The 12,264-nt window shown below is 39.5% G+C and overlaps 1 protein-coding gene across 1 annotated transcript in view; it reads left to right on the top strand.

The window, feature by feature from the left end:
- Positions 1-12,264, top strand: part of LOC137445627 (dynein axonemal heavy chain 5-like) — a 169,128-nt gene that overhangs the window by 88,263 nt on the left and 68,601 nt on the right. Inside the window, exons 53-59 of the mRNA XM_068147494.1 lie at positions 1,074-1,280; positions 1,368-1,610; positions 2,144-2,298; positions 4,195-4,859; positions 6,058-6,338; positions 7,195-7,410; positions 10,045-10,212. Coding sequence (XP_068003595.1) covers positions 1,074-1,280; positions 1,368-1,610; positions 2,144-2,298; positions 4,195-4,859; positions 6,058-6,338; positions 7,195-7,410; positions 10,045-10,212 — 1,935 coding nt within the window. The remainder of the gene's footprint in view (positions 1-1,073; positions 1,281-1,367; positions 1,611-2,143; positions 2,299-4,194; positions 4,860-6,057; positions 6,339-7,194; positions 7,411-10,044; positions 10,213-12,264) is intronic.

Raw genomic sequence — 12,264 nt, 5'->3', positions numbered from 1 at the left:
GATACAGAGATTCTTTGCTTGAGCAAATGTCAGGGGCATAAGGTAGCATTAGTTAAAATAATAGACAGGAATCTTCTGTAAAAGATGTTTGGGATTGTGAGAAATTTTACAGATCTGAATTGAAGGACAGGAGTCAAATTTGGCAGAGAGGGAGTCTGTTCAAAACAAATGAAACATGGTGTCTCTGTAATTCTGAATATTTACTCCTTCCATTTCAAACAAATTGTTAAAACATTTAACTGTAATTCCTAAGCAGTGTTGCTTTGAAACAGAAAATAAGTTCTATGTGTAGAATGAAATTTGAAAATTAAGAGAGAAATCACAGCAAATTTGCCAGCTTTGATCTTCTAGTGAAAAACATGGGAGAAAGCGCTGGAAAGATAAGAATTTGGTAAATTATATTTTCTAGTCCAGAAAAGGTTGGTCAGAATTTCCCGCATAACTCCTCTATAGACATAAACTTGGCTTACACACATAAATAGAGTGAGTTGTAGTGAAACTATTCACCAACCAAGTATTGACCAGAAGATTCAACAGAAATGCTGCTTATTACTGCTAATTTACTAGCTATAGAGAAAGTGTAGCTTTTCCTAAGTTATTCCTTTTTCTTCAGATCCTCTTTTCTCATTTATTTCTGCTCTCTTTGCCTTTTGTCATCTGCTTTTTCTTTTCCACATTCCTTGCATGTTCTTGGAGGGAACAAAAGAGTGACAAAAATGATCTGGAGGAAACAGCAGAGGCAACACCATAGGTTAAACGCTGCTGACATTTTTACTGCGGCCTTCGATGTCATCATTAACTAATCTGTCTTGGTTACCCTTCTGTGCATGTTCCTGAGACTTGAAAGCTTTGGAGAGACTCAAGTGAAATCTATGTGAGATTAAAGAGCTGGTCATTGCTACTGTCAGTTCTCCATTTTCACTGTTGCCTCCTGAATGTCAAGCATGTATTTCTGCTTTTAATACAGTACTGATTTTGAAGTTTGTGGAAAATGTCCATATTCATTTAATAGTAGATAGAAAATATTTTTCTTTAGTAATTATCTGAATATAGCTTATGACATTATTTTGTAGATGTTGCCAACTCCAGCTAAATTTCATTACATCTTTAATTTACGAGACCTCAGTCGCATTTGGCAAGGAATACTTACAGTTACTTCAGAAGTCTGCCAGACCATCAGTGTTTTGGTAGCCTTGTTCCAGCATGAATGCAGACGTGTTATTGCAGACAGGTTCATCAGCCAAAGTGATAAAGACTGGTTTGAAGAGATGATAAAAAAGGTAGGTAAAGAGTGTTCCAGTATTTCCCACAGAAAGAGGCCAATTAAATGTTTCATAACTAAAGCAATCCTTAATGTGTTGTTGTAGATTGCTTCTGAAGAGCACGGTAAAAATCTGTTTGAAGATAAATCCACAGAATTATACTTTGTGGATTTCCTGCGTGATGTCCCAGAAGCTACTGGAGACGAGCCTGATGATGCAGAGTTGAAGGCTCCTAGAATTTATGAACCAATCCCATCTTTGGATTATTTGGCTGAAAGATTACAGATGTTCATGCAACAATACAATGAAACTGTCAGAGGATCAAAGATGGATTTAGTATTTTTCAAGGTATTAGTGCCTGTAATTATATTAATACAGAAAGTGCCTTGTCTTTTGCAATTACTGATGTGTGGACCTTGTATGTTTCTATTAAATCAGTTTGGGATAGCTCAGAATGGATTTACAGATAAACTCTATAAAGCTGTCCTGCTGTCTCCCAGCTGCCTTAGGTCCCACAGATTATTCCACCTCTTTGCATCTCCCCTTCTTTTCTTTCTTTTGAGCCTGTAAATAGCTCAGCAGAGAGGTTGGGGGAAGTTGTTGACTGACATCCTTTCTACTTTTCTTGCTGTCCTTTTAGGGGTAACACTTCATATAACCACTGCTTATGGTACTGCTTTATATGAGCTTGATACAAGGACATTTCTCTTGGGCTGGTGCTGATGCCTACTGAGTCGGGGAAATCTCTTACTGGTTTTGTTCAGCACAGGACTGAATCTTTGGCGCAGGCTCCGGCGAGATCATCTCACTCTTCAGAGACTTGGAAGTGCTCCATTATATTATTTTTACATCTCTTCATCTCTTTTTCTCTTAATACACAGGATGCAATCATCCATTTGATTAAAATATCACATATTATTCGTACTCCACAAGGAAATGCACTGTTGGTGGGTGTGGGTGGATCTGGAAAACAGAGTCTGACCAGATTAGCATCCTATATTGCTGGATACGAGAGCTTTCAGATTACACTAACAAGGTAACACAATGTGGTGTGCACAGATACTCATTCCTTAATTTGCCTTAGGAATGAAAGTCAATCAAAAGCATATGTGCAAACCCAAAGTCTGTGGATGACAGATAGATCCTGGGTCTTTGTTTTGCTGCCTCTATGCTATTGACAAGAAATCTGCTTTCCTTCGGCATTTGAGTCTGCAAGACACTCTTGTGAAGTCCCTAGTGGGAAAATGCTGATGGCCAAGGGAAATAGTAATTTTTCTGTAAATGCTTACCTAGGCTGTATTATTACAACTGCTGTCAATGACTTCATAGTTTATGGTGCTAGAATTTAGTAAGCTGTAGAAATTTGTAGTGACTGGGAATAACTAATGCCTTTGGTCTGTTCTCTTTTGATGTAGGGTTTAGTTCTCTTTTGATGTAGGGTTTACAGGAGTAAACACTGAGGGCTGGAAGTGTGTATTTCACTCTGCAAACTACTCCATACATTAAGAAATATTCCATATAGAGATCCTCAATGTTTGGAGGTTTCTAATGAAAGGAAAGAGAAAGATGTATCACAGCATCTTCCTGTGTCCCAGGTGCACAATGAAGGAACAGTGGTAATAAAAACCAGGAGGGAAAATAAAAGATGTGGTCACAGAATACAGTTCCTAGACTTGCAAAATTCAAAGTGCATTAATAAGGCAATTAAATATTGCAGTCACTTGGGAAAGGTTCTTTTACTGCAGATAACTGAAGGTGGGCTGAAAGCAGGTAGATGAAAATGTTTATGTAGAATGTCATCTTTTGTAACTCGCCACAGAACACTGTAGGAAGACAATATCAACAGGTTCATGAATAAATACTGTGAGGAAAAGATGGACATGCCTTCTAACTTTCTGAATACAACGGTTATGAATATGGTGTGGGTAAGAATAAACAGTGAAGAGTGGATGCTACGTCATGTTTTCTCTCTTTGGAGCATTTCCCATTGCTGGTGTTAACAGTATTGATCTAGATGGACTGCTATTCTGACTGAGTAGAGGAATTCTTACCCTCTTATCAGAGTACAACAGTACAATAACTATAGCTGAAACATGCAGACTGAGGAGTTAGTTTGCTTTACAACTTCTGCAGTGCTTGCATTAGGGGTATTTTTAGAGCAATGGTAAGATGGAGCAAGAAGACTTTCTATGTGGTATATTTAATATAAAGCACTACTAAATACTGAAGAATGGGTTTATGTGTATTGCAAGCATTACTTACAGCTTTGAAGAGACTCTTGGAAATATGAAAATGGTTTCAAGGAAAAGAGATTCTGAATTTCAGCTTTAACTGGCTAAGAACATAATAGGCAAATCTGCCATTTTATGAAATTACTTCATTTTAAATTTCATAATCTGAAATCTGTCTCTGGATTTTTGTGGACTTCATTTGACTCTTACTTGTGTACACCAGCTATACGAGGCATAATGAAGGAACCAGTTCTGATTGCCATTTGCGGCAGGGTTAATCAGCTTTCACCTGCTCTCAATAGCTTTGGAAGAGAATCCATTTGTATTTACATAATAGTTACAGATATCAGAACCTACTTGACAACTTAATCCAGCTGTATTAACCTGCAGTTTTAATAAAGAATTTATATCTGCAAACTGTAGGGAGGCAAAGCAGCATCATAATTACCTTAGACATAGTATTGCTCTACCATTTTCCAACACATTATTCTTTTGACTTCACCTCCTTCCCCATGATTTATAATACTGATCATTCAGTTTGGGAAAATATTTTAAGGAAAAGCCCTAATAATGAAACCAGGACATAGGGCATAAATCTTTTATTTAGATTTTTTTCTTGCCATAATGAAGCTGAGCCAGACGACAGGTGTTTCCTAAAATGATCTGTAATTTTTGTTCTCTCTGCTTCTTTTCTATCCCAGAACGTATGGCACCAACAACCTTTTGGATGATCTGAAAATCTTGTACCGTACTACTGGGCAAAAAGGAAAGGGCATTGCCTTTCTATTCACAGACAATGAAATCAGAGATGAATCTTTTCTTGAGTACATGAACAATGTTTTGGCTTCAGGTGAAGTCTCAAATCTTTTTGCACGAGATGAAATAGGTGAAATCACGCAAGACCTGATACCAGAAATGAAGAAGGAGTACCCAAGGCGTACACCCACTGCTGAAAATCTTTACAATTACTTTCTTTCTCGAGTCCGTAAAAACCTGCACGTGGTTCTTTGTTTTTCTCCTGTTGGAGAAAAATTCAGAAGTCGTGCGCTCAAATTTCCAGCACTGATTTCAGGCTGTACTATGGACTGGTTCCAGCGCTGGCCGAAAGATGCTCTTGTAGCAGTTGCACAGCATTTTTTAGTTTCCTACCATATTGAGTGCACAGATGAAGTGAAACAGAGTGTTGTTAACACCATGGGAACATTTCAAGATATTGTAGCTGAAAAGTGCGTCGAATACTTTGAACGATACAGGCGACGAACCTTTGTGACTCCAAAATCTTACCTGTCTTTCATTGGAGGCTACAAAGCTATTTACAAGGAGAAGTTTGCCAAGGTTGGAAGTTTGTCTGAACGCATGAGGACAGGTACTGTAAAACCAGCTTGATTTTTGTTTATTTGTTTGGGTTTTTTTTAAAGGTGAGAAAAATCTGAGTAGAAGAACAGATTTAAATTGTGAGCTCACTTTCATTTGGAAGCGTGCTCCTGTTTTCAGTGGTGTGTTATGTGATTACAAAACACATGCAGGTTTTATTTCAATGACCTTCATTAATGTCATAGATTGCAGATGAGGTTTGAAAATAGTCTTAGTTAGCAGCTAAAGTACCTGAAACTCCTGCTTTGAACATGGATGCATGCCAAGGAGCTACTGACATCCTAGTTTTCACATTTAAACAGGCTAAAAGTAAATCTGAGGGAAAGTAAATAAATGTTCCAATTCAGTCCTTCTGAAGAATCTTTTAAAGAAATAGGTCTATGCTAAATGTAAAATTCCCAAAATGCTGCACTGCACAAGGACTTACACAGTGAACAACTGAACAGTTTCCCAAACTGAATGGTGTTTGGAAGTGAATGTGAACTTAAATTGCTGTTTCTCCCACTGTTACAAATTGCATACTTGAACTGCATACACATAACTCCATAGGTAGAGTGTGGCTGAGTGCCTAGCAGGAGCATAAATGCTGCTTTTGTGTTGTTGGTTTTTTTTTTTTAATAGGGTTAGAAAGATTTGTGTGATGCATTTACATTTAGACACATGCACTTTTATATGTGAAGAGTTTTGTACTCACAGCTTTTCTAGGTGATTTTCTTATCATTTGACTGTTGGAGCATTGTATTGCTCAAGATTCTCTAGTTTCTTCCATCTGGACCTTCGTGTAATGTGGAATTTAGAAGCTCAGCCGAGTTTCCCTGTGTCTTAACTTGCAGGACTCCGGATGCCAGGTTCCTCCTCTTTGTTTTGTAGGGGGGATACAGTCTATTGCTTCTTATGGATTTGTGAAATTGCACAAAGAACTCCTAAGAGTGCCATTCACAATACTGATGATTTTCAGTATTTACTGTCTCTCTAATATATAAGAATATAAACAAGTCACCAGTTTACAGTTTCTACAAACTCTTCCCCATTAATTTTTTTTCTTTTAAATAATTAAGTAAAAACTAGACATTATGCTTGCTTAATTTTGCTGTTCAACAGAGGGGATCACATAAGTATCCAGATTTCTTCACCGAGGTTTCTGTCTCAATAGGTTTTCCTGTTACTAAAATGGAATTCGTTCAACACAGGTCTTGCAAAACTGATGGAAGCTGAGGTTTCAGTAAATCAGCTCTCTAAAGAATTGGTGGTGAAGGAGAAAGATTTGGCTGTAGCTTCAAAAAAAGCTGATGAAGTTTTACTGGAAGTAACTATGAAAGCCCAAGCTGCTGAAAAGGTGAAAATGCAGGTGCAAAAGGTGAAAGACAAGGCTCAGGCCATTGTGGATGACATTGCCATTGATAAGACAGCAGCAGAAGAGAAGCTTGAAGCTGCAAGGCCTGCATTGGAAGAAGCTGAGGCAGCCCTGCAGGTCAGAATCAAAGATATTCTCAATATGCATATAGTTGTTACAGTTTGAGCTGGGTGCCCCCCTGCAATGTTTACTTCCTGTGTCCAGAAGTCCAGCCCAGAGGGGTGGACACAGGAAATTATGTAGTATTTCCTACCACAATTCTTTGCACCATTATAAGATGCAGTGTGGAGTCTAGCACCTCCTCTTTTCTTCCTCCTCCGTCAGCCGGTAACTGGGGGAGATGCCTCCTGGCTTTGGGCCTGGCTAGGCCCAAGGCCACGGGGGGATGGGCAGTCTCAGACCTGGCCAGCTGAGAATAGCCTAGTAGTGGGGGGGGAAGAAGGAGCCCTGAGGGTTTTGGGTGTACCCTCAGGTGGGGATGGGATCTCTCTGGGTCTGTTTTGGGATCTTTCTTTGTCATTGTGCTTTTGGTTTTCTGTAAAAGTTCACTGCTTTCTATTTAAACTTTCCATCACTTTTGCAATCCATTTGTCTGAGTGTTTATTGTTGCCAGTGGTGGGGAAGGGGGTTGCCTCAACCCAGCACAATAGTTAATGATTGATTGTTTTCTGCAATAAAATGGCTTACACTTCCTACTTTAAAAAAAGAAATACATTTTTAAAGGACCAGCACTGACCTGTTAGTCATTGTAGAAAAAACCAAAACAAAACAGAAAACTGAGGCTGTGGAAAAGTAATTAATAAAGGAGTCACTGAGTGGTACTACCTCTAAGAACTTTCTGCAATACTTGTTTCTGAGTGACCTGCAAACCAGCAACACTTGCATTATGTATAAAGCCCTCCTGAGAAACATCTTTCTCTACAGTCAAGTGATTGCTTAAGTAAATGGATTACTTTATTTTCCAATTTTTCAGACAATAAAGCCTTCTGACATTGCAACTGTTCGCAAACTGGGTAAACCTCCTCACTTGATAATGAGAATTATGGATTGTGTGCTACTTCTATTTCAAAGAAAAATAGACTCAGTAACACCTGATCAAGAACGCCCATGTGTGAAGCCATCATGGACTGAGGCTCTGAAGCTAATGAATAATTCAGGATTTCTTAGCATGTTGCTTACTTTCCAGAAGGTATGAAGTGAATAGTGGCACTATAATTATCTTTAGATTATGTGATCATGTGGAAGTGTCTTCTGCCTTCAAAGGTAGTTTGAAACAGGTAAGGATTTTCTGTGTCCTTTAGTTGTAGGTGCCTTCACTACTGTATCCCTTTCCATTTTCATGATTCATTACTTCACTAAGCTTTCTCCTGGGCCACCCAGTTTTCATGGCAGGTGCAAGTATCCCAAGCACTATCAAATCTTGAAAAGCTGAGCTTTGGCTTTGGCTTTCTTTAGGCAGCTTCTGCTGCTCAGTAGGAATTTGCCTTAAAAGGGCTTGCTGCTGAGTTTTCAAATGGCTCATCATCTCCAGTGCTACCAGGCCTGTTTGCATATATGACACTCTAGAGCGCCATCTCCAGAACTTCTTGGTGAGGAGAAGAAAATGAGCTTGTCAGGAAACATACTGAGATATTTGGGAATTTTGGGGATTCTTTGGCTAGAAAAGTAGTGAAATAACAATTAACTTAGAACCTTTGTATCAATTGTTGGAAAAATAAAAACAAACACAGGTTTTCATATCTGTCAGGACAGAAACTTGTCCCATTTACTGCAAGATTCACTGAACTGGGAGAGAAGGGAAATTTCTCTGCAGGGAAGAAAGTTATCACAGGTAGCTGACCAGAAACAGAACTGAGCAGGAATATGGAATGGCAGCATCATAGACCCACTTTAAAAGTCAGAAAACCAAGCACCAGGTTTTGTCAGAACCTGGGTTTTTTGCAACGTTGCAGAACATACTCTTTCGTTTGTACACTGATTTTTCAATCTGCTGCAGCTGTTCATTTTGCTGGTGCCTTTTCTAAGCTACAGGAGTGTTTTTACTGTGCAAATGAGGCTTGAAAATGTGACTCTCACTATGCCCAAGAGCCATCTTTCCCAGTGAGCCACACTGACAAAGCCCCATGTGGAAAGCTGCACTGCCTCTGTAGAGAGTTTCTTCCTGGGACTGTCAATCTGGTCACCTTTCCAAGTGCTGTCTTCTCTGAACAGAAAGAAAGAGAAAATGAGTTTAAAGATAATGGAGACTAATTATGCAGTCCTTATTCAAACTTCCTTCTAATGAGCCTTACAGGTTCAATAAAAATTACAGCTCAATAAAAGTATATGTGTTCTTGCTGGTAGTTTGCAACACATTTAACTTGGAGGAGCCAGGTTAACCTCTGTGGTACCAAGTTATTGCAGGAAGTGATGCTGAGGAATGTGGTGAAGAACACTAGACTACTTCTGTCTCTATTGTGGTACTTCACATACTGCCCTCCTGCCTCTTTTCTTGTTTCTAAGACTGAGCATTGTATGAGAAGAAAGCTCATTGTGTCTGGACTTCTGAGTAGACTTCACTGCTTACTTGTTTGTGAAATGTTTGTTCTTTCCATGTTTTTTTTTAGGCAAGGAAGACTAGTGGATGAAATAGTTCCCTGGTTTTAAAATTCATTACTTAGAAGGGAAAGTAAAAGGAAAAGGGCATTTTCCAAGTTCTTCAACAGAGATTTATTTGCCAGCTTGCTAGCTCATAATTTTGAATAGGAGAGTGAAAAAGTAAAAATGTTTGTCCAGTGCATTCTAGCAAATGGTCATAGTGAAAACATCATCATGTCTGATCTTAAAAATAATATAATGAATGTCTTTGTTATTATAGTAGCAAAAGATCAGACAAGTACAAGAGAGTCCTTTCTGCTATGCAGAAAAGCAGGAAAAGGGTATACTGCTTGACAGTATGAGTGGAAGATGATTTTTAGATGCATTGAAAGTATTAATACATTGCCAAAAACAGGGGAGATTCTTAATGCCTCTATTGTCAGGTAGCCATTGTTACCCTATATAAGCTCTTCTACTCTCTACATTGCTTAAGGAGATGAATTCCATTTTCTTCTGACACTTACATAATTATAGATTAATCACTGTCATTGAAGATTGGGATTTTCAAGTTCTTGATAGATTGTGAAGAGGGGGAAAAAATCTGAGATTAGAATAATGAGAATAGCTGAAAGATATCGCTTTTACAGTTAAGGAAAAGAGTTAGCTTCAGTGAGGTTAAGTCAGAGCCTTGGAGCTTCACCCTTTGCCTTCCTAAAGCTGCATATTTGACTCCCTTAGCTGTTTTCACACTGGTGCCTGTCTTATGTCATGGTTAGGTTGTTCTGAGAACTAGAAGAACTACAAGAAAACTAATCACTAATTTCCTGATGTATATTTCTGTCATATTGGCTTCCAAACTGCTCACTGAACATTGGTGATGGTATTAAAGATGAGCATTTCATAAGAAGATCTGGTTGAAGGGCAGAGGAAAGATGGTACAGTGCTTTAGCAACAATAACTTAGATCAGCTTAAGTTGTCATGGAGCTACAACTAATGTCTGTAAATCTTATGGGTCAAATAAGCATATAAAATGCAATGGAATTAGAGCTGTTTTCACTTGATTTCACAAAAAAACCCCAACTAAAGTTCTGTCCTTTGTAACAGTGAGAGGCAACAGTGTTGTTTTGTTAATATCTTCTGCAAGAAGTGATAGCACTATGTTTTTTAAAAAAAAAAAATGTGCCTATGAAGCAGACTTTATTCTAAAATCCATCTCAAAAATAATTTTTCCTTTCCATTGCCCAGGATTCAATTACAGGAGAAACTGTGGAGCTTTTGGAGCCTTATTTGGATATGGAGGACTATAATCTTGAGACTGCTAAAAAAGTATGTGGAAATGTAGCAGGTCTTTGCTCATGGACACAAGCAATGGCCTACTTCTATGGCATTAATAAAGAAGTTCTTCCTCTCAAGGTATTTCATATTACTAATTTTCTGAGGGATGACTATAGTCAATTGGGGAAAATGTTGCATTGTTTTGAGTAAAAAATATCACAAGTAATCAGAGATTCTTGTTTCTTTACATCCAGTTGTGAAGTCAAGCACACAGAGGTTAAAAATGTCCTGACAAATTTTTACCCTTACTCTGGACTTGGTGCCAGGCATTATGGGGTCAAGAAAACCTTCTCAGTCCTACTGGCCTGAGAATCACAGAATCATGGAATAATACAGTGGTAAGGGTTGGAAAGGGCCTCTGGAGATCATTGAGTCCAACCTCCCTGCCAAAGCAGGATCACCTAGGGCAGGCCACAGAGAAACATGTCCAAGATGGTTTTGAAAGTTTCTTGAGAAGGGGACTCCACAACTTCTCTGGGCAGCCTGTTCAAGTGCTCCATCACCCTCATAGCAAAGAAATTTTTCCTCATGTTGACGTGGAATTTCCTGTGTTCCCGTTTTTATATGTTGCTACTCATCCTATCACAGGACACCACTGACAAGAAACTGGCCTCTTCTTCTTGACACCCACCCTTCACATATTTGTAAACATTATTTATATCCCTGCTCAGTTTTCTCCAGACTAAGCAGCCCCAGGTCTCTCAGCCTTTTCTCATAAGACAAATGTTCCAGTCCCTTAATCATCCACATAGCTCTCTGATGGACTCTCTGTGGTATTTCCCTGTCCCTCTTGAACTGGGGAGCTCAGAACTGGACACAATACTCCGGATGTGGTCTCTCCAAGGCAGAGTAGAGGGGGAGGAGAACCTCCCTTAACCTACTGGACATGCTCTTCTCAATGCACCCCAGGATGCCATTGGTCTTCTTGGCTACAGGGGCACATTGCTGTCCCATGGATAACTTATTATCCACTAGGACTCCAAGGTTCTTCTCCATGGAACTGCTTTCCACCAGGTCAACCCTTAATCTGCACTAGTATGCGGTGTTTTTCTTTCTCAAGTGCAGGACTCCACACTTAACCTTGTTGAACTTCATTAGATTCCCCTTTGCCCAGCTCTCCAGTCTGTCCAGATCTTGCTGAATGGCTACACAACCTCATGGTGCATCAGCCACTCCTCCCTGTTTCTTATCATCAGCAAACTTGCTGATGATGCTGAACAAGACTGGACCCAGTACTGACCCCTGGGGAGCAGCACTAGCTACAGGTCTCCAATTGCCTTCTGCACCATTGGTCACAACCCTCTGAGCTCTATTGTTTAACCAGTTCTCAATCCATCTTAATATCCACTTTTCTAACCCACACTTCCTGAGCTTCTGTGAGGGTGTTATGGGAGACAGTGCCAAAAACCTTGCTAAAGTCAAGGTAGACATCATCCACTGCTCTGCTTGCATCTACCCAATTGGTCGCACCATCATGGAAGTTTATCTGATTAGTCAAATATGATTTCCCCTTGATAAATTTATGCTGGATATTCCTGATAACCTTCTTTTCTTCCATGTGCTTAGAGATGACCTACAGAATGAGCAGCTTAATCGCCTTTCTAGGGATGGAGGTTAGGCTGGCTGGTCTGTAGTTTCATGAGTCTTCTTTCTTGCGCTTTCTGAAGAATGGAGTGACATTGGCTTTCCTCCAGTCCTAAGGCACCTTTCCCATTCTCCATGATCTTTCAGACATGATGGAGAGTGGCAGAGAAACAACATCAGCCAGCTTTCTCAGCACTTGTGGCTGCATCCTGTCAGGGCCCATAGATTTGTGCATGTTCAGTTTAGCTAGATGATCTCTAACCCAATCCTCATTGACCAGCAGAGAGTCTTCCTTCCACCAGGCTTTCTCTCTTACTTTCAGGTCCTGGAATTCTTGAGGGATGGTCTTAGCAGTAAAGACTGAAGCAAATATAGGCATTCAGTAACTCTGCCTTCTCTGCATTCTCTGTTACCATGGCTCCTACCTCATTCAGTAGTAGGCTCACATTTTCTTTTGCCACTGATGTACTCGAAGAAGCCCTTTTTGTTCTCTTTTACTTCCTTTGCCAGATTTAATTCTAAGAGGCCTTTGATCTTCCTTATTGC

The sequence above is a fragment of the Melanerpes formicivorus genome, unplaced genomic scaffold, assembly GCF_026170545.1.
Source record: "Melanerpes formicivorus ecotype bairdi unplaced genomic scaffold, bMelFor1.0.p_v2 SCAF_15, whole genome shotgun sequence".
NCBI classification, from domain to species: Eukaryota; Metazoa; Chordata; class Aves; order Piciformes; family Picidae; genus Melanerpes; species Melanerpes formicivorus.
This window is presented reverse-complemented; position numbering and strand designations above follow the sequence as displayed.